Source organism: Tyto alba, unplaced genomic scaffold (genome assembly GCF_018691265.1).
Source record: "Tyto alba isolate M040663 unplaced genomic scaffold, T.alba_DEE_v4.0 Super-Scaffold_10, whole genome shotgun sequence".
NCBI lineage: Eukaryota > Metazoa > Chordata > Aves > Strigiformes > Tytonidae > Tyto > Tyto alba.
In genome coordinates, this window is record NW_024881262.1 from 12,260,772 (window position 1) to 12,283,773 (window position 23,002).

The window sequence follows — 23,002 nt, forward strand, 5'->3', positions numbered from 1 at the left end:
CAGACTAAGATATATTAACTTGCAGTTTGCATACAAAAATATATTTTCATATAAATAGAGAAGCCAATCAATGACCAGGAGGCTGACAGCCAGTACAGTGACAGAAGGCAAAAGGCAGAATGAACTGCTGTAAGAGGATGAAGTACAGCTGTTCAGGAAGAAATATGTTCAAAATCTGGAACTGTGTAAACAGACTTGTTTCTTTTTCCACATACACAACGCAAAGACCAGAAGCAAACTCCACAGTTTCACACTGATAACAACAAAACCACAATCACACTGAAGAATATCCTTGAAGCAGCTGATGGAATCTCACAGATATGAAAAGCAGCTCACCTGAACAACTTATTTACAACTACTGTCCTGGAAGAGTCAGGCTGCTCCCTGGAAATTAACTGCTTAGGTTGCAGGCATCTTTCAGATAATGTCACTAAACAGATCTTTTGAGGAACTTGATGTCATTTGATTGCTCAATTATGACATTTAGAATCAACTCTATTAGAATGATTACTCACATTTCTAAATGTATTTGAAGCACATTGTTATATAAACCTTAACTTCACTTTTTGTTTGCCATTGATTCTATTAGTCAAATTCATGCATATTCATCCTGGTTTTATAAATTGATTTGTTTCATCTCCCAGACATTTCAGAACTTGAAATGAAAATCTGAGAAGAGCAATGCTTGTGATCCTGCTGATTTTTAGGAACCATTCCTGTAAAAGGTACTAAAAGAAAATTAATAAAATGAAAGCATAGCCCTACGCAGAAGAGCTACCACTATTATTGTACTGCCTTTTCTTGCACAAGAAAATCATCATAAATGAAAACCTCTGTGATATTCTGATGCTGCTGGTCTCTGTACTCATTACCTGGGAATGTTTTCCTTTATAAACACTGAAAATGTTGGCAACCTTAGTCCTTCATGTCACACCTGGAGGATTTCCTGACACAGGAGGGGTGATTTTACCTCTTCCTGCATGATATGATGTAACACTACCACTTTTGTCATACCCTAATTTAAAATAAACCTCAGAAATGTCGTCTCCTGACTCAGATTCTACTTGCCAGTCCTGTCAAACCTGAACTTTTCCCAACTATTCTCACATGTATCTACGATACACTTCTTGCAAACCTATTAAGTTAAGGTGAAAGAAGGTGGCATCTACTGAACCAAAATGAGGCTGTTCCTTCTTTGTTTTACCTAAGTAATGCACACTGCCAATGTGACAGCACCACTGCCCAAGCCAGAATACCTGAGTAACAGGCATAATGAAGACTGTTTTCACCTACATTATTTTTGTAGCCCTGTAATGAAATACATCCCCCAATTTCTAGTTTCAATTTCCAGTTTTTCATGAGGGAAAATTAGATTCAGACATGCGATCCGTCCTTGATACACTTACCACATTTCAATTCTCAGCAGATCCATTCTTGATATGTGTGATCATGTTCCTACTTAGCAGCAGTACCAACAATATTAAACTGTGTTTTAACCAATTCCATGGACTAACATTTTGTAATCAAGAATATCCAACCTGCTGTTTTTTGCAACATGAACAGGCTGTAACTTCTGCAGTTACAGAAAATGAGGCAAAGGTTAGTGGTTTCTTTCAAATGTCAACTTGGCAGTGCTACACCTGGAAGACAGAGGTGCTTACCACCAAAGCCTACTTCAACCAACCTGAGAATATACTGCATAACATGCAAAACAAACTGAAAGATTATACTTCACACTGAAATCAGCCCTCTAGATTTCCTGCCTTGTGTGCTAAAGACAAGGTTTGTAGCATGCTTTTAACCAAAGCTGCTTAACACTGTCCTTTATAAAACCTGTTTCAAATCATTGTCAGGTTTCAGATGTGTGGATCAAAGTTTCACATACGCTATTTCCTCTGGCTACACTTTTATTTCGGAACATTCAATACAAATAACAGAGCTTCTTGCCAAAGGTTTTAAAAAACAAGAAAACCCCTTACTTCTCTGAAGAACTCTCACAAATCCCTTGCTTGAAGCAATTTGAGCGAGTGAGAACTATGGCCAAAGCATTTACCTTTTCGTTCAACACCTAGATCACCATACGAAACCTGGCTAGCTTTTTTTTGTAACTCAGGAACATCTTAAGAACAGTCACACAGGGGAGTTTTGCAGAATCTCACTTCCAAATTACCTGAACTACGTTTTTTTTTTAAGCAGTAAATTGCCCCTTCAACTCTTCTCCATTAAAACACATTCCATAAAACCAAGAAGTTAATCAAGTTGAACTCTCTTACTGATCGTAGTGCTAAGACTAAAAAAAAAAAATCTATGTACAAAGATCTGTAAGAACTTTAATTATACTAAATAAGAACCTTCAGTCATACCTGGGATCAAAGAAGAAAACAGATGATTCTAAGCACCAACTCCCATTCTCTCTCCCTTTTTTCTCTCCACATGATTTTAATGCATATTTGCTGTAGTTTAGCTTTCTCTTTTACACATTAATGAAAACCTCACAGGTGTCACCATAAAAAACACTGACTAATCATAAACACATATTTTATAGTCCTGCACTTAATGTCAGCTGCTGTAACATCCTCTGACAAGAAAGCACATTCCCAACAAAAGCATGATTTTCTCACAGGAGCATACTGCATGAGTACTGCAAGAAGAGGATAAACACTCTAATCAGAATAACAACTTGGAATATAATGCCACTTGCTCTGCAAAATAATTTTATTTTCCTTTTGCAAGGAATAATATTGCTTGTTAATTAAAAATAAAAACAAAATAAAATGAAAACCAGTAGAAACTATAGAACACCATTATACATTTGTTCTTTGTGGTTACTGGAGAACAGGAAAGAGTGAGTGACAAGCTCCAGTCCCTGCAAGGAACTGAGAACTCCTAATTCCACTGACTCCAGTTTCTTTTTCTCTAGTTGGCTCTGGAGCAGGAAAATCAGTAGCCTCAATGGATAAAACTGTTGTGTCAAGTATTACTCATTCATTTTTCAATGTAGACCCTGGCTTCACAGTCAGCCCCTGTAAACCAGTGAAGGGAACGATTCCTTACTGGCCATGTGTTATCATCCCCTCCCTGTGCCAGCACTCCCTATTGCGCAGCCACACAGCTAGTTGGGTCTTATTACTGAGAACAAATCCTGCAAAAAAACGCTGCCACAAATAGTTTTCAGCCCTGCTGAGGCATGATTTGATTCATGCTGCAGTTGGGTAATCTCTAACACCAATATAAGGGAGAAGACGAGAATGTGTAGCTGCATGTGTAGGGACAAAAGGGATCATGACTTTTGGCAGTAGCTGGGATTTGGACTAGCTGGTTGATAATAAGGAACCAAAAGTGCAGCTTCGTGGTTAACACACACTTCTAGTAAAAGACAAAGTTCTTTTCAGAGTAGAAAATACAGGGATTTATTCCCAAATTTGCTCATTACAGATATGTACCTGTGTACACAGCATGGTATTTTAAGGATGGCACATGGTGGAGCAAAACAAACACTTCAGGAATGAGATGTAACCACTTTTCAGATAAGCATGGAGTGGAATTCAGTGGCTTTAAAAGGGAGGCAGATGAAGGAAGTCAGATGACCTACCAGCTGGGCCTTATGACTGGGTCAGTAAATACCATGACAGACTACAGGCAGAATACAAACTGCAACTCATGTATTGCTACAGCAGAGATGATGTGAAGTAGAACTGTTTATCTATGTATGAAAATAAGGATTAATTCTAATCCCTTCCTATGGATTTTAGGGTTAAAAAAAATTTTTACATATCGTCTACTTCCAACTTCTGGTAGATACCACCACGCAGCCCACAGCTGCCTCCCCAATCTTCCCTCTTCTAGCAATTTCATTCCCTTTCCTCACTAAACTTGGGCATCCAGCCAACAGCACAATCATGCTTCTCTTTCAAACAACCCTAAAACATAAAGCCAAACAAACTAAAATAAGTGAAAGTTGGAGAAGTAATGTTGCAAGAGACTGAATGCTGAGGAAATGAACCAGTCTCCAGATCACCAAGTCCAGTTAAATTAGGGAAGTTCAGTTCCTCACTGGCCAGCTGCCTTGCAGGTCCCTCTTTTTTTTTTTTTTTTTTTGTGCAAAACATACAATATACATGCAGTACTTATAACGAGGGAGAGCAGCCTTTGGACTATACCTACAAAGCTGGTAAGGAAGCACACACCCCTTAATTGATAAATCTGGTTTAGAAGAGGCTATTTTGGGTTTGACCCAAATCCACTCCTTGTTGACTTCAAACTAAAGAAAAAAAAAAAAAAGATAAAAAGGTCAAATCATAGCATGAAATCTACATGTCTAGCCTTTTATACTAGATTAACCAAGACAGTTTAAAATGATATCTGAAAGCCTTGGAGACACACCCTCTGGGCTACAACTATATTGGTGCAAAATTATCACCTCTATTGGATACTCCTTACCAGCCCTTTGCTGTGAACTACTGATTCTGCAATGCCTGTTTGAGCATTTCCCAATTCATATCAGGCAGATAAACAGGCAAGTTAGCTCACATGATTTTTAAAGTTGTTTAAACTACTCCTGCAAATTTTCCCTGAAGCTAACTTGGGGAGGACTTACATGAACTATATCTCTAGCGGATATATAAGGGCAGTGACTTCCTTTGGCAGCAGTCTCCTTAAAGTAGCTCTTATCTGCACATTGACAAACAAGTTGAAGCCTTGACTTTACAAAAAGGCTTAGAAAAAGACAGGGGAGAAGAAATGAAACAACTTTTTAAATGAAATCTTTAATCAGGATTTTCTAAGCAGACATTACTTGGAATTGAATCACGTCAAAGTCCTCATTACTTAAGCATTCTATTTTCTTCTAGCATTAAGCAACTATCTCTGCTGAAACAAAGGAGACCAAGCTCATTTTGTAAATGTTTTGCTGCAACATCATTACTTGGAATCATTACACAGTTCAGATTTGTTGCTTTGACTTGGGCCCTCAATCCCAGCACACTCATGAAATTTACCTCTCCTTCTGTATTTCTTCCTCATCTGTTTTTATTTTAAGACACCTGCTTTTCTTGGTTGTCACACTTGGGATCATGGAGAATGAATACCAGTAAATGGACATACTCCCACCAAAAGCATCAGTGCTTCCCACTATTTCTACTTCCCATAGGCCTGAGCTGGTCTTGTTCCACATTAGTGGAAAGACATACTGCCCATCTACAGACTCTCCCCCTCTACCAGGAAACAATTTCTCATTTTCTTTAACATCCTTTCACTTTCTCATGAATGCTTCAAGACGAGTGACAACTCAAGACTTGAGTGTAACTTCTCACTTTCATGGGGGCAGAACTAACCTTGTTGTCACTTCATAACTTACAGCAACTTATTCTTAGTGATCTGGTTTACAGTGCAGGAGAGATGAACTGCTGCACAGAAATAGGAATGAATGTGGCAAAGGGCTGCAAGCTCTTCAACCTGCTGTGACAGTGTCTCCTGATATACTCAAGCTTCATTAAACTTTGGTTGAAGATATTCTCTTGCAGGCTCGAGTTGGAATGCTGAATCTAAAAGTCAAGTCACTTAATAATACATATTTTTTGATCTTGTTTTTAATTAAAAAGCTTGCTATTGTCATTATAAAACTTATCCTCACATCATGGTAAATTGTATTTAAAAATATACTTTAGTACAGGACACAATGCAAGGTGCCACCTCCAGAACAGAGAGCTGAGCTAGTGTTGCAATGGGAAGAACATTTGCTCCTTAAGAGAGGAGAGAAGGCTGTGTGTTCTGTGTGGCAACTTTTCATTTCCTTACTTCTACAAGTTTAGAGAAACACATTTTTCTCATGGTCCAGAGACCGGCCAGCAAGCAGAGAGCTTCAAGGTCTTCACACACTATCTCCTTTAATTCCAATCCTCTCACCTTTCCATTTTCACATGGAAAACCTGTAGCATACAGTATGCATATAAGGTACACAGAAGCTATGTAAAATAGAAGACTTTTGCCAAGAAACTATACTGCAGATACAACTTTTCACAATAAAGACAGGAAAATAAAAATATGATAAATATTAGCTCCTCCATTTCATGATTAGGCTCTAAGATATGATGCCAGATACCATAGCCTGCAGTTTAAAATCCATAGTCAGCTCCTGTTATTCAGAAAAGAAAGGGGAAGGAAGGGTCAGATAACATGGATAAAAGCAGTAACACAGGTTAATCTAAAACATAATGCAGATGGTGTACAATGATAATGAATGACACTGCTGACAGAAGAGTATCAAGACCTCCTAAGTAGCACTGAGCCAGGCTAGCAAACCCCTATAAGGCAGTACAATACCTTTTGAATACATTCATGCTGTCCAAGCTGGCACTCCCACAACCAGCTTAGGCACTCCAAGTACACCTACTACATTGTTAAACCACCCTCAACAATCTGTTTGTACCTATCAAGAGTTCCACCTGAAGAGATTATCAGTGAGGATGACTATATGTTACTGTCAGTTTGCTTAATGCTCTGCTCTGGCTTTCATCTCTATCAGTGAAATATCTCATATATTCAGCAATTCCAATGGCTCTGTGACTAAATTCTAACTTGGGGAAGGAGACCTGGCAGGGAACAAAGGCAGGAATAGGTCAGTCAGGAGGGCTGGAAATGTAAAATGGAACCAACAAAGACTTCATATTTCTACCATCTATCCATTTATTTTACTAAAAGCTAGCAATTACTTCAGCTCATCTTAATATTGTACATAAAATTCTCTACCTACAAGTATTTTCACATGTAAATATGTCAGCTAATATAACAGCTACAATTTACCTACTATCACTTTTGTTTTGCATATTCCCTCTCTGTATTTCACCAATCAATTCAAAATATATTATCTTAGTCCCTTTTCCCCCCACAGACAGTTTAAGTAGAATGATATGTTAAAGTCAGCAATAGATGGACAGATGACAAAGGAAAACATCTGAGCTGTGAATACATTGCAGAATGTCTTAAATGGAGAGTTAGAAACAAACCAGCTCAAACCAGAATTAAAAATTCCAAGGTCCTAAAAAGCAAAGTGAGTAACTTCACATAAAAAGGCCAATTACTTTCAGAGAAAGGCAAGCATTTCTATAAAATTTTATGCCCGTTATTACTGCATTTCTCTGAAGCTCTTAATAAAGTGCCTCCGTATTTACGGTACTTCGATACAGCTTCATCAGACTACCCAGTAAGGTCACCAAACATGTCTCATACCAGGACAGACACTAATCTGTCTTCAGCCGAATGGTATTTTACTGAGGAGAAAAGTTAATAAAGTCTAACAGTCAAAAGTCCTGTGTTCTTTTAATGACTCCTTGAGGCCATCTCTCATGCTGACATCATCCCTAACAAAAAAAAGTCTGTTACACTTTACACAAGCAGCACTGCAATTTTCAATAGGATAATTATTGCCAGAATTCTAGAAAAAGAGCTGGAGTCTTACCAAGTCATCTGTGCAGTACAAGCCATTTTAGTGTCAAGAAATAAAACAACAGTATAGGATACGTATGCAAAATATCCCATATCAAACAGAGAGAATAGCCAAATGAGGAGATAAATGACAGCAATTGCCAAAATGTATGTTCATAATATAAAATAAATTTTGAATCTGGAAACCATAAAAGTCACCTTCAGTCAAAAAGACACCATGAAGACATTAGCAGGGATCAAGGACTACAGAACTGGCAGTCACAATGTCATACATCTTCACTTTTTTAAAAGCTAAGCTTGGTAAAAACTAGTAGCAAGGCTATCAAAATTATTTTTACCTTCTCAAATTAATATCTGAGGTGAATTGTATACATATTTTCACAGAAAAATAAGCATTATGAATCCCTGGCAGCAAACACACAAAACGAAACCCAAACTGATCCAACTACAACTGAAAATAGATTTTTTTTTTTTTTTTTTCCCCAAAACCAAACCCATCTTTGGTTCAGGGAAATGCTTAAATCAGGGTTTAAGAGTAAACACTGCTCTTAAGAGGCCGTGATGGAAATTAATTGCAAACTGTAGCAGTCACTTTGAAAGTTTTTGGCTGGTTTGCTCTATCCTTCCAGTTCCTTCTGAAAAACGTCAGTTTTGTGCATGTGACAACTCACCTATACTGGCTCAGTACAATGTGCATGGAGCAGGAGAAAAAGGAGAAGGAAAGCTTTTTGCCTTGCTAGAAGATTCCTTGACAAACACTGAGCCACAGAAGAAAAACTGTGTGGCGACTGCCCACACTGCACAACCATGAGAATTTCACTTCCAGAGACTTCCATTATTCTATTTCATAACGACTATTTTAACTGCTACTATTCTTAGAGCTCTACATATATATAAAACCTTATTTTAAAAAGTGTACACTTGCAAATGTGTAAAAAATCCAAAGTAACCTCAAAGTTACAGAGAAACTGCTTCATACATGCTAACACACGGACACAAGCATGACACTCGAAATGTATGAAAGCATACTACTGCTCCTCCGCAACATGACACCCTGCCTTCTGCCCACTGCTTATGAAATACTTGACTGTGTTCCAGTGGAGCAGGGTTTCATTTTACAAGAGTGCTTCACAAAGTTAGCAGTGAGGGGAACTGTGAAGTAAATGAACTCATCCCCTCAACCCTCCAAATAAAGTTTCTTCAGGTACAAAAGGAATTACCCAACTAAACAGATTGACTTTAAAAAAACAACAAAACCCCAAACATTTTAAAGCAAAAGACATAAAAAAACGCTTTGAGAATGAAGTTATAACTATTGCTACATTGTAAGTCCATGTGCAAGCCTCTGGATGTATCTTTTTTTTTTTTTCTCCTATTAAATTTATTCAATCCACTTATCTTTCCCAAAACCTGACTAGGATAACAGGCTCGGGTAAAACGAGGAGCAACAGTCTTCAACTTGGGTGAAACAGCAGGTAAACTAGTAGTTCCAGCACCACAAAAAAAAAAAAATATCTCAAACACATGCAACCCCAAACTGTAGAAAACAGTCCCACTGCAACAATCACTCCCTGAATTTTAATCAGACTTGATGGAAATAATTCAACTTTAACAACTTCCAGCTTTCAGAAGTCTGCACAGAGAAGCGGGGAGATAGGAGAGAAGGGCTTTGATGCAGCAAGAGTACTGGATAGCTTAAGAGTCCTGGAATTACAAATTTGATTTTCACCGAATAGCAAAGAATAAGCCAATGAATCACACACAGCAAAATGCAAGGGTTATACATTGAAAATAATTGGCACCAATATGCAATTTTTTAGAGATATTATAAAAATGGCACAGCAACAGAAGTTTAGTTTAGCTTCAGTATAAATATGGAAGTGATCAGCAAAAAGAAAGCAGTAAGGGTAGGAAAATGTGAGTCAAGCAGGATATTTGAAGTTGATACAAAGAGAAAAATCATGATAAAGCACAAACAATAGTAACGGTACTGAATACTTCTCTTGCCCTGAGAATTATATTGATCTCGTTACTGTAAGTATAAGATGATGAAGAAAACCTATCCTGAGATCACTAGAAGCACAGAAATGTATCTATACTTCTAACTGAAGTAAAATAAAACTCTTCAGGCTACTATAAAGCAAAAATGAGAAACTTGTGAAAAGTCTCACCATACAATATATTTGAAAATAAAACCATTTTGGTTTATATTTCACCTGATAATATTTAACATTCTCTACAACTAAGAATTTCCTCATCTCTATTAAACTGCAACTACAGCCACAGGAAAACCAGCTGTTATAATTGTGACAAGAAATACTACATAAAAGAAACACAGAGCACTGCATTTCATTGATGCAGAATATGATAGCAAGTGTGGCAGCAATCATAAGAAAAGATGCCATAAACTGATTCAAAATTTGGTAAATGAAAATTTGCCACTGAAGTTTGACATCCTCTGAAAAATGTAACACCAACAATACAGCAGGAATGACTCATGTCATAAGAGCTACATGTAAAAGTTGCCACATGGAAGTAACATGAAGAAAGCTCTTGAACAGGTGGAGCAAAATAAAGTTTACTACAGTGAAGTTATATTGATGCTACAGGTGTGAAGCAAAATTAAAGTTATTAAAGCTCTTGTTCAATAATCTTCTTTCTCATCATGGAAGATGCTACCTGTCAGAGACAGGCTGACTCTGTTTTATGGATCAAGATCTCCAAACACCACAAACAATTTCTGCTTATCAAAAAGCATGTCTCCAGCTTCACTGATCTTAACATCTCCAGTTCATCCTCAATACTGTCATCCCTGCACAAAATGCATTTTTATGGGATTACATAATGTAGTAATATAGTTTCAAATAAACTGTCATAGAAATAAAATACAGAGGCATATAGAAAAAACCTCATTCAACAAATTTAGTCCATGTGCAATATAAAACTTGGAATGAAATTAACCTCAAGTTCCCCAATATGATTCATCCCCACCTCCCACCCCCCCTTTCTCTTCATGGGCCATAAACTATTTTTCTAGTTTTAAAATTACATGACTTTGCCTGAGAAGTAAAACAATATACCAAACACATTATTCTATAGATGCCTCTGACATAAGCATGTATCACCGTGCACACAGTGAGGAAGCAGCATGTACCACACAACTTAGAGAAAACAAGATGCAAAGAGATGGGAAGTGCAGCAGTAGAAGGATTTCTTTACAGTCAAAACCAGAGAATGGAAACAGAATCGGCAAATTAAGAAACATCATTTACTTATATACGAACACATTTTTTTCTGATGTGATTAAAAAATAGACACCAGTGTCCAGCAGACTGAAATATCCCCAGTTGAGAAAAACAGAAGTATAAACTGATTCTCCAAGAGTGAAGTGGTAGCCATGCCAGCCTACAGACAGATCCTCTATGCCTCTTGCACTGCATTGTATTGGTGCCACACAGAAGCAAAGAGAAATTCTCATGATTCCACTCAGGTCTTTTTGTTTGTTTGCTTTTGTCATCTCTAACAATTGTCAGGTATCAGATACATTTCTCATTACTATACTGAGAAAGCCCCAGAGACACATGCTGTAGTCATTCATCAGAAGAGGAAACCCTTCCCCAAAACAGAGGAGACAACACCTCATTCAAGTTATCTCAGAATCTGTTCATACATCTTGCAATGCATGCTTCTAAAAAACCCCTGTATTTCCTTTATTATATAATCAACATGGTCAAGAGTTGAAAAGAACTGCATCATATGGGAAGGATATAGTCAGGTTAAAAAAAAAAAAAAAAAAAAAAAATCACATTTCTGTCTGAAAATCTAATTAGATATAAATAACAACAGTGGTTATTAAAACTGTAAAACTTTTTTCCATCTAAATACTGCAAATCTGGCAGCACTGTGCCAACAATTGCATTATTGATGAAAATACGTATTTTTGCCTTTTGTTTTACATATCCAAAGAGGAAAAATGTTTTTTAAGAAAAAGGAATATGAACTGAATAATATTGTAATTGTATTCAAATGTGAAAAGTTATTTAAACCATCTAGTTTCAAACTGATAACATGTTATTGAAATAGAACTTCCACAGACTTATTTCTTAACCACTTTCTGAAATGCACTACAGGGATTGTGAATAGAAATTCTACTGCAGTAACACTGACACAAAGAATTTAAGATTAACAGACGCACTTCTCATTTTAGCATATATTTGTGAAAGCAGAGATGGCAGATGTTTAAAAGATTACATCTGTATTACTCAGCTACATAATTCACACCCAAATTGTGCACTAGAAACATGCGAGGGGAAAAAAGTATCACTTCCCTTGTGCCTTCACTCTGCAAAGTGTTGTATACTCCTTAACTAATAGCAGTACACACAACTCCTATCTGTTCCCTAATAGCAATTTGAATTGTATGTTATGGTGTAGAAAAAGCTAAACTCCATAAAAACATATGAAGCATGTCAATTTCATAAGGAATAGAGATTTCTGTCAAGGCAAGCCATGTTCAAAGATTTATTTCATTAGTACTTTAAGACTTTGGTCTGGGTTAAACTCTATGAACTGGAGGAGATTCTTGCATTAAGGAACAAAAGTGCTCTTTTGAAAAAAGCAAGAGCAGCAATCAAGCTTTGCAACCTGTAATACAGTACTGCCATGGTATTTTAAATATCTGAAAGATAAATCAATAAATTTTTAGAAAACATGGTATGTAGAGTTCTTTGTAGCCACAGAAGTAAGTTTCAGATCTAGGATACAAGTAGTTTGTACCATGCTGTTTATACATACTTATAATTTTTTCATATTTATTCAACATGATCATAACCATCTGCATGCTTGAACTTGTGATGAAGGTAATGATATGGAAAAAGCATTGAAAGCTAAATCTGTAAAAACCATGGCATATCACAATCAATAACGTTCTCAAAATAATTACAATACAGGTGTGTTCTTGTAACCCCTCACATTCTTGGTATCTTCAAGTATAGCCCTGGGAAAAAGTTAATTCTTCAAATAATAACAAGCCAAGTCAGAGAGAAATTATGGATTTATCTTCATGTTAAGGTTTTTTTTCTTTTGTTTTGTTTTTTCTTTTTGTTCATTTTTTAAATAAGCACATTAATGTTCTTAAAAGTATATTGCTGGCAATATAAATAAACCTTCAGGTAAACTGTAGCAGATTGTAAAAAGAATGGTTTTGAATAGACAACTAGCCGCCTTCTTACTCTACATGAAGAGAGACTAAATCTCTTGCTCAGCACCATTTGTTAACATTCATGATATTAATTAGCCAAGAGAAAGAAGGATGTAATACTTCAGGAAGATTTTAAGAAGTTGCTGTGCATTTGGGCACTAACAAAATAAACCAAAATTTCCTACCTCTTATTTCAAATTACAAGTTAATGCTCTTTTCCTCTCAGGGAAAGTTAAAAATCAGCAGGAATAAAAACTGTGAACGAGTATCTTAAAAAAAAAATAGTTAAGTTGATCATAGTAACAAATTTGTGGTTAAACACTATCTCGTGAAAAATGCTACGACAGCACCTTTAAACTGAATATTAATTTTGAAAAACTGATTAAAAACCCCCCATATTTTCAAGGAGAACAGGAACTGTAAGACAGTTTGAATAGTACTCAGGAATGTGTGTGGGGTAGTACTTTTCATGAAAATTTCTTTCACCATGCTCAGAATGAGAAACTAACATTTAATCACCACTGAAGGGTATCAACAGTGAAGCTACTAGGCTTTCCTTCTTAGACTATAACTTTTAACAGTAATTCTAAAAATCTTCTGACACACAGGCATCCCTGAATGATAGAGTATGATTTGTACAGCAACAGAACAGAGCCATACAATATGTAATACTTGAATATTTTGTACTACATTTACATCTCAAACAATCATTCTGCTGTTTTAGCATAGATGGGTTCTAAAGATAAATTTTTACCCTGCTAAGCACAAATCTACCAACCCCTTTGCAAGCCAGCAGAATAAAAGGAAGCAGCAGATATTTTATGGCTCATAACCACATTCAGTTGTGGTCCTCTACAAAAACATTTATTCCATAGCTGAGCTTGAAGTCAATGTAATGACAAGCACCTAATTGTCCTGCTATGATTGTGCTCAATGACCCTCTTACTCAGTGTGTATGACACCAACTCAAAAACCAGTAAAAGCCCTGGTCTATGACTGAACTAAGAGGTAATATATATGTCCATAAATAATAGCAATGATGAATTAAGCAAGCTTAAATTAGTACTTGTCCCATCAGCACCCTAAAATTAATGTTCTCCTTGGATTTAAAAGGCATTTTCTACCATATGTTAAGATACTGATAATTCCTCTTTTTATCATACTAACAACTTGGATGAGAAGACTGAAGTTGGCAATGAGAGATATTTGAGATAGAGGGCAAGATTAACAAGGGAGGAAGAAAAGTTTAAGACATGGAACCTGGGATGAAGGAGATTAAAAAAAAAATAATTGGGAGCTGGAGACAGAACTGAGATAACAACATATTGCTGGGGACAAGACATGTGACATGGACACACACAGGAACCCCAACCCAGGAGAGCACAATCCCCTCCAGTACACGAAGCACAGAACCCAAGACCTGCACATCCCTCCCATCGTTCCTCTGCTCTCAAACATCTGTACAACTCAGAGGCAAAGCATCCTGTTCTACAGACAGGTCCCAGGGAACGACAACCTACTGCTGTCTTACTGGCTCAGGTCAGAGAGACCTGATGGACGTAAAGGTTTGAACTGTGCTGATGAATCGCACGGGTGCCAGCACGACTCCACTTAACTGAATCTAAAATCCAGCCTGAATTTAGAATTCAGTGTTAGAAAAGTAACCTGAAAAAGGCACTGATATTTTGCACAGAGAAAACTCAGTTAAAAACTTATGTAACACTGCTAAATGAAGCACACAGCCAGTACAGTCTATAATCAGAGATGCCCACGTAACTTTAATTGCTCATTTCCTGTGCATATCTACTGTCCACAGATCTTTAATTAAACAACCACACACTATTTTCATTCCTCTTCAAGACTTTTCTGTTCAAGTAGATTTCTTCAGACAAGATGAAATTACTGTAGGAATCAGGACTGACCACACTAACAGTCTTACGCAAGATACTGTTGTTGAAAAAACATTAGGGAAAAGCAGTGAATTACAGAAAGAAAAAGGGATGGCTAATCCGAAAGCTAGTAAACACTGCTTTGGTAAAATACACTGCATTCTGTCAGTTCATAATACCAAGAAAATCTTCCAAACTAAATTTTCCAGTGGTAGTAATTAATCACATATTTCCATTTTTCTATATGTTGGGCTTGATTTCCAGTACTCCTGAGAAGTCACCAAGGCATTTGAAGTTCTTAAGAACTGCATTAGAAACAGAAACAACCTGTAATAGCTCGATTGCCTAAAAGTTCAGGCACTAAGTGTTTTGAATTTGATACCCCAAATCAGCACATGCTTTCAAACTCTGTACAATTCCAAGCTTCATATATATAAAATGCAGTAACATTACCTTGCTTCACTTCAGAGATTACATGAAAAGCAGTGTTTGAAACCTTTTCAATAGTAGGGAACACTACCCAAAAGCCCAAAACAGCAATAACACATTTCTGTACTCAGACCTAAGTTTCAACAATAAACAGAATAGAGACTAAAATTCACAGGGGTCATTGAACAATGACCGGGGGGGGGGGGGCGAGAATTGAATAGATGCACACTAATCCTACTAGAGAAGATTATAGTTAAAACCAAATGTTCCAGCAGCCAACACCTGGGCTGCATAGCAAGTTGGATTTTTTAGGCATATCCTCATTTTGGAGTGCTTGAACTACATGTAGAAAAGAAGGAAGACTCTCCTCACTCTAAAGAGACTTCTAGGCTCTGTCAGTGAAAGCAGCGGTTTGTGGTGTAGAATCACGAGGCTGAAGTAAAGGACTACCGGGACAGTTCTGCAGACTTCAAAGCGAAAAATAAAGTCCTCTACCTGCATATAGACAGAATTACTAACTTATGCAAAACAATCCTATAAAGATGAGACCATGATGTACTACTCTTTGCATCTTCTCTAAATATCTATAATTCAGGGAACTAAAGCAATATTTTAACTCTAATGCACTGATAAAGTCCAACTGCCAAAACACTTTTAACATGAATGGGTTTTCACCCAGCCCCTTTGGAAAGGGGGGCATAGCAGACAGAGAAGAAAGCACAATGCATAGCCCATGACTTCAACTAAATACACAACTGCAATTCATTCAAGCTGTTTGGCTAACATCGGAAACCGTAAGATCCAAGCCTGATTAGTTATTACAGAGAGAAGAACCCTTGAATTGAGTTACAGCCTTTTCGTTAGCTACCATGTAATTTTATTTTTAACACATGCTATAGAATTTGCAGTGTTTGTTTTAACTAATTCTTTACTGCTGGTTCTTCTACTGAAGAAACTAATTATGTCTACTGCATTCTAAAGCTAAACCATCAGTTTAAAATTACTTGCATAAAATAATGTATTTTGCCAAATGAAAGCATGAGATACAAATATGTCAGCAGTAAAGTTTCACTGAATGCAATTCAGCTCTATAGGCCATGCTCTAACATAAGAAATTCCTAGGCTCATGGACTGAAAGGCTAGCACATTGTTTTACAGAAAATAATTATCAAATTTACAATAGGTCAGTGATAAATGGTTACAAAAAAAGAGTTAAGGTGTGATTTCAAAATTAATGCAAGTCAATTTAAGCTTACATATCTGCCAAAACAGACCCTCTCATTCTCATTGCCCCATACAGTCTTCCCACCCTTGCTGTTTGCTGGCACTCACACACATGTGGAAACGTAGCGAGCTGTCCAAGGAGTTTTCAGCCAGGTAAGTACAAAACAGCTTGCTGGAAGGCAATATGATTGATGGTGTTGACTGTGCAGCGGGAGTTGAAGACAGAACTTCCTCTTTTGGCATCACCAGCATGGAACTTGGATCACATTAGGCTGCCTATGCACAACTAACTTCAGGGAGTACTTAACCAACGTAAGTTTGCTACCTCCAAGCACAGGTACAGTCACAGGAGAAGAGGGCTGGAAACAAAGACATTTCTTTTTTTCCTAAACTCTGATTTGTCCTTCAAGTGAATATATTGAGTCCTACAGTCACATATCAATCCCTCTTCTCTTTATTTTTATGTAGTTACAGTTATCCCCAAAAATATAACTAAGAGTGTGCATGCAGACAAGACAGCATTAAAAAAAAAAAACAAAAAAAGCCTGATCATGATGGAGGCAGGGAAGTGGAAGATGACTTGGGAAGTAACTAGAAACACATGCAATCCTCAACACCACTTAGAAGAGTTTACTGGTAGTAAAAGTTTGATTGTGGGAGTTTATTTTGGTTTAGAAGCTCAACTCACTGAACAAAGGCATTCCAAATGTCACATATTACTTTTACTGCAAAAAGGCTTAGAAACTACAAGCTCAGACTCCACTTTCCAAGCTGCTATAAAACATTAGGCAAAAAGACTGCCTGTGTGCCAGGAACCATTGAACATTACTGTAGGCCTCAGCTCTCCATCAAAACCCAACTCAACACATTCAGCAAAAACAAACTATAAACTACAACAGTCTACTGCGCTCTGCATTTCAAGTGTAACAAAAAAAGAGAACTGACCTCAATTTACTGGCTTACCAAAGCACCACTCTCGGATAATTCCATTAGCCTAGACTAAGAATTGCCAGTATTTATGCACAGGACATGAGATCAAGACTGTCTAACAAAAGAAACATAACAAGAAAGAAAACAAGAGGGAGCAACAGTCAAATTATAAAGGGACTGACACAAACAGGAGGTAAGACCAAAAAATGCAACTGAATGGAACTAGCTAGATTACCATCTACAGTTTGGATCGAAGAATGCCATCCTCCCTCCTTTTTGCCCCTACAGCATCTAGAACCTCTGGACAGTGTATTTCTGTTTGGGTTTTGATACTGCTAGAATACAAATCTAAGCACAAGACTCTGAACTACTCTAACAAAATGTTAGATTTTGCTTTTTAGTATTGAAACTTTAGATAATAATCTAAGTACCAACACGGTAAAGTCTCCTGACAAATAGACTGTGACTTGAACAAAGAACAATCCTTCCATCTCAAAGATCATAATAAAATTACATTCAAGATACAGTCACCCAAAGAGTTTAGTTTTGTTTTGTTTTGTTTTTTTTTCAAACAATTATTTAATTTTAGGCTGGTTTGGATTCTGCTATTGTGGCTGTAAGAACAAACGTTTGGGAAACATGGCCACTGCTGTATGAGCCATACTGTACTTCTCAAACTGTTTTACATCACATCAGGTAACATCAACTAAATTTCTGGCAGGAAAGAAAAATACCTGTGAGACCTCTTACTGCAGAACACTCACATAGTCACTGTAGTCCTTCTAAATCCATGCAAGCACTTTGCACATAGAGATTTTATTGATACTATGGTCAGATTTTACCATTTCTATGGAGAGCTGCTAACAGCAAAACTGTAGAGATACCTTATTGGCAAAGTCATTCAAAAGGTAGTAGCAGACAGGTTTTTTTTTTCCTTTTCAGAGTCTTGTTATCCTTTTTCACTATTAATATATTCCAGAAACAAGACATAGTATGCTGCATGTAATTATCTTACTAGCTGATTTCCATACAACAGCCATTTCTTATATTGCATAAACCCACATATTCCCCTGTTCTCCTTTAAAAATGGAGACAGTGAGTGGTTTAGGTAATTACAGCTGTCATGAAGGCTTTGACAAATAACTTTTATGCTCAATGTATGCTTTAGGCCACTGGGAAAGCTGTCAAATAATGACATCAGAGTCTACATTAACACTGGCAAAATGCAACTGTGCTTCCTTTCATATTTAACTAGATGGTTTATAGCCCTTCCTTTTCCTATTCCCTGGTCAAGAACAAGAGTAGAATGAACAAATAGGCTGTAATTCAAACCAGATAAAATGGGGATAGATAATGCAGGTTAAATGAAAGAGTATGAAAGAAAGAGAAGCACATCCTTGCTTTGCTAGCGAAGAAGCCTGCTGCTCATTCTTCATCAATGAACTTTGTAAGCTTGAGTCACTTCCTAAAATCCCAATTAAGTTGTAAGGGATGAGCATAAACAACAGCTGCTTTCCCCTCTTTCAGTATCTAAGTTACTATTACACTGCATTTCTTATACATGAGCCATCCCACATGTACAGGAATGTTAGATGGTATTACTGCATCACGCGCTGTGGGGAGCTTCCTTCCCACTAATCCATTCCAAAGCTCTCAAGCGTAGACTGTCCCATCTTCAATGTGATTTTATAATATATGATCTTAATTCAGTCAAAGTACAAAACAACCAGAAACTCACTATTACCTCAATGCCTACTGAAGTTACCTGCTCACAATCCTGAGCATTGGTTTTGGTTTAAAAAGCCACCTATGCGTCTTCACCATCTGGAAGACAGCAGCGTCCAGAAGCAGCTGAGGCTCTGACAACACTAGAGAACTCACTTTCCTGTGAAATGTTTAGTGACTTGAGGCAAATGATTAATAAGGAACTTCATTTTTCCACTGATGCCTAACAGAAATATTATATTAACTTCTAGAATAAAAATACATCAAACCTGATCTGGTTGTACAGTTTAGTTTTAGGTGGTCTTGTGAGGAACATGGAGTTGGACTTGATGATCCTTATGGGTCCCTTCCAACTTGAGATACTCTGTTTATCAAGTATTTTTCTAAAGTTAAGCTACACCTGCCAGAAAGCCAGCTGTGATAATTATTTAGTGAGTAGTTAAGAATGGTACTTAGAAGATATTACAGCTTGAGTACCAGGGTTAGTATTACTGTCAACTCTGAACCCATAAAAGATCCAAATAAATGTCATATTTCCATTGATTTAACATTTGAAAACGCACATTATGGCCGACATCTACTTAAAGGGATTCTCCCCTCACCCATCATCAAACTCAAAATCTGCACAGAGCACCCAACTAAGCTTGATCAAGCATCTAATCTGTAATGCCCGGTTCCTACTGACCCGCTTTGCTGGTTCATTTGCATTAACAACAGCTTCCAGGCAAGGTCAGTGATTCTGTTAAGGCTTAAGGCTATGCTGGATGCTGGTTTTCTAGCAATGTAGTTACATTAATGAGGGATGTGATTCATTCCCACCTCTTTAGCATCAATGCAGTTACAGTGACATGCAATTACTTTTATTACTGCAAGAACGGGAATGAGCTGTACCAGTATAACGTGATCCACACTAGAGAGGTGTCTATTCCGTCACATGAAAAGGAGTAAGATTTGCATATACTTTATTTTGTCTTCAGTTTTATACTTTGGGAGTAATTCCAATGATTTTTATGAAACTCCACACACATGGCACGGCCTGTAGGAAGGCACTCGGAGTCTACAGTCTAGGGGATTATTTAAAGTGCTTATTATACCTAATACACTTACATATTATACCACATTATTAGTGGCTACTCCCATACAAAAGAATTGGAAGTTTCACAAGAAAGAAATTGATGTGGGGAAAGAAGTGGATTAAATTTGTAGCTGAGCATTCAACTGAAAACTGGGGGTCAGAAACACTTGCATGGATTTTTCTCCACTGCCCAGCCTTATCAAAAACAAAAAAGTCATAGAACAGATGACACTAAAAAAAAGGCAAAAGATAAAGTTTTCACAGTAGCCTTCAAAACAGAGAATTTAAAAAGAATGTGTGTCCCCCTCAATAAACTCTGCTTCTTACAACTTAAGAACAGTTCTAGCTTGTTTCTAAGGTTCACTGTGATAATAAATGCACAAAAGCGTATGGTACGCACTGCTGCTTATTAGCATTTAATGCTTCTTGAACAACTACAATGCAAATATTCATCACAATAGATGGGAACCTTGGCGGAAACAAGAATTCCCACAAATTGTTTAAGAGTACAGTAAATGAATAGTATTATAAACAAAAAGCCCAAATCCCTCACAAATGTTTATGCTGCATTTACTTACAGATTAGCCCACTACACATTCATTGTGTAACTGCATTTGTAGAAAACCCTTTGAATTAAAAAAATTTTATACCCTAATAAGTAGTGTTTTCTACTTATAGATATGTTCAAGTCAAACAAACCACAGTTGTCTCAATGTTTGGCTGGGTTTTTTTTTTTGTTTGTTTGGTTTTTTATTAGTGACAGATTTTTGCATAAATCTTCAAAATGTAACCTTCAAAAGTGATGTTTGGAGTTTATTTCTAAGCTACAGATCAACACAAAACACCAGAAAAGTCTAAGTGACTGCATAGGAAGTAATCAAAGTTACAAACAAATAGCATGCTGACACCTTTTAAAAATACTTTAACTTCACTTATACAACTAGATAACACAGATACAACTAAAATTTGCTCTATATAACACATTAAGAAAACTTTTACGTCCTGCACAAACTCTCGTTTCCCAAGTCTCACCTCTCTATTCAATACAGTAATATGTAAACATATTCCACAAATGTGTTTTTGCTTATGATCAAGGTGCTTAAAGGAAAAGTACACATTTTTCATCTACTCCTATGAGTAAGGAACAGAGGGGAAAAAAACAGCCCTATTGCTTACTGGACCTTGGAAAGTATTTCTTAAAAATCCTTAATGTTTTTATCCATATAATACTGGAGAAAAAAAAGAAAAGGGATCTGTTTCTGTTCACACTACCTTCCACATCTTGCTTATGGCTGTCAGAAATTACAATAATAGAAGAATAAGAGCAAAAGAAACAGTTGTCTTTAGCATATGCACACCTGACAGCCCTTCTTGGAAAGTTGGTTTCCCCTGTCAACGTCACAAGATGAGAGATGGCAAGGGTGCGTATATATGTGTATGGACATACACACTCACGTATACATAGATCAGAACAAGAACATGTCTGGCTGAAACCACATCAGTGAGCGGCAGTACTGCGAAAAGCCTCACAGGGGAAACACCTCTAGAGCGAAGACGACAAAGAAAAAAACCCAACAAATCGAGAGCGCATCGGCCAGAGCCGCGACGGACAGAGGAAGGAGTACCCTGCTCCTCCATCCTGCCTCTCAGCCGAGGAGAGGAAGGGCGGAGAGCGAAGGGAGGAGGCGAAAGCGTGGAAAAGAAATATGCCAAGCACAGCCTCCAGTCAGAAGTCCCCCTCTACACCCACACGTACACTTCCAAAAGAAACTGATGGATCCCCCGAACTACTTCTGAGGAAATTTCTTCCTCTCGTGCATCCAGCTTTAATTTACTGAAGAGACGGCAAATTGATCACCTCAGCCTCACCCGTAGCGGAGGGCTGGCTGTCCTCTTCCCACCCGCAACGCTCCCCGAGGGGACGCTCTGGGGGAGGAGAGGACAGCCAGCCCCCCGCAAGCCCCCTCTGACGGGAGCCGCCGGGCTCTGCCACACCACCTACCCCCAGCCTTGAGGCGCTTGCGAGAGCAGGGCAAGGCGTTTCCCCTACTCCCCTTCCCCGCTGTCTCGCTCCCCCCACCCCAACGTCGCGTCCCTCACCGGCCTGGGTGGTGTCGCTGAGGTCGTGGTTGGCGGCGCTGGCCCGCGGGTAGTCGCGGAGCTTCCTGCCGCTCAAACTGAGGGTACCGCTGGCCGCCGCTTCTTCTAAGGCTCGGTCCAAGGAGCGGCTCCACGAACCCGGACCTGAGGGACCAGGTGGCGGAGGACAAGCCGCCGCATTCCCCGCCGGCATCACGGCAGAGCCGCCCTCCGGCGCCACCAGCACCGCGGCCGCCATTTCCCCCCCGCCGCCGCTGCCGCCGCCCGCCGCCGCCGCCGCTCCGGCTTCGCGCGCCACTGCGCAGGCGCGGGGAAGCCCAGCGACCGGCAGGGCGGGCGCATGCGCCAGCCTTGACAGGGAGGGGGAGTGCGCATGCGCAGCCTCCCGCCTACGGACCCAGGGACAGCGGCGCGCGCCTCGTAAAATTAACCTGAAATAGCCTCTTTCCGGGCTGGTGTTTGCACTCGCCCGGGGTAACCTGGTTTTTGGGTGCGTCGTCTGACCCGTTCCAGCAGCAAACCAAGAAGCAGCGGCCGAATAAATGCCAGTTTTGCTCTGGGAAAGCACCGAGCAGCTGCTTATAACTGTTGTGTGTCTGAACACCGCCCAAAGCTGGCAGCCACACGGACTTTAGCTGGTAACGAAGAACAAAGACTGTAGATACTCAGCTGCCAAGACACTTGCCATCCTCAACACCTTATCACGCACATTTACAGGCAGTATTTTTTTCTCCTGGACCACCAATTAATAGCAGCACTTCCACTGCCTGTGCAAGTCTCCTGCCAGCACCACGCTGGAAAACAACCGCAGTTGTTTATCAGGGTGTTCACGCTGATCCTGTAATACAAGGTTGAGATTACAGCGACTTCTCACTAGCAAGACACCAAACAACTAAATTAGATGGTGCCACTGAAAAATACATTAATAGCTGACACATTTAAATGCAAGTGAGTTTATACAGTGCTACTCCAATAAGTGCTTAATTT

At 38.5% G+C, this 23,002-nt stretch overlaps 1 protein-coding gene across 16 annotated transcripts in view; it reads right to left on the reverse strand.

The window, feature by feature from the left end:
• Positions 1-22,294, reverse strand: part of LRCH3 (leucine rich repeats and calponin homology domain containing 3) — a 70,082-nt gene extending 47,788 nt beyond the window's left edge. For all 16 annotated transcript variants that reach the window (XM_032982352.2, XM_032982355.2, XM_032982348.2 and 13 more), the window contains exon 1: positions 22,016-22,294. In XM_032982352.2, coding sequence (XP_032838243.2) covers positions 22,016-22,253 — 238 coding nt within the window. In that variant the 5' untranslated portion in view covers positions 22,254-22,294. The remainder of the gene's footprint in view (positions 1-22,015) is intronic.
• Positions 22,295-23,002: the final 708 nt, after the last annotated feature.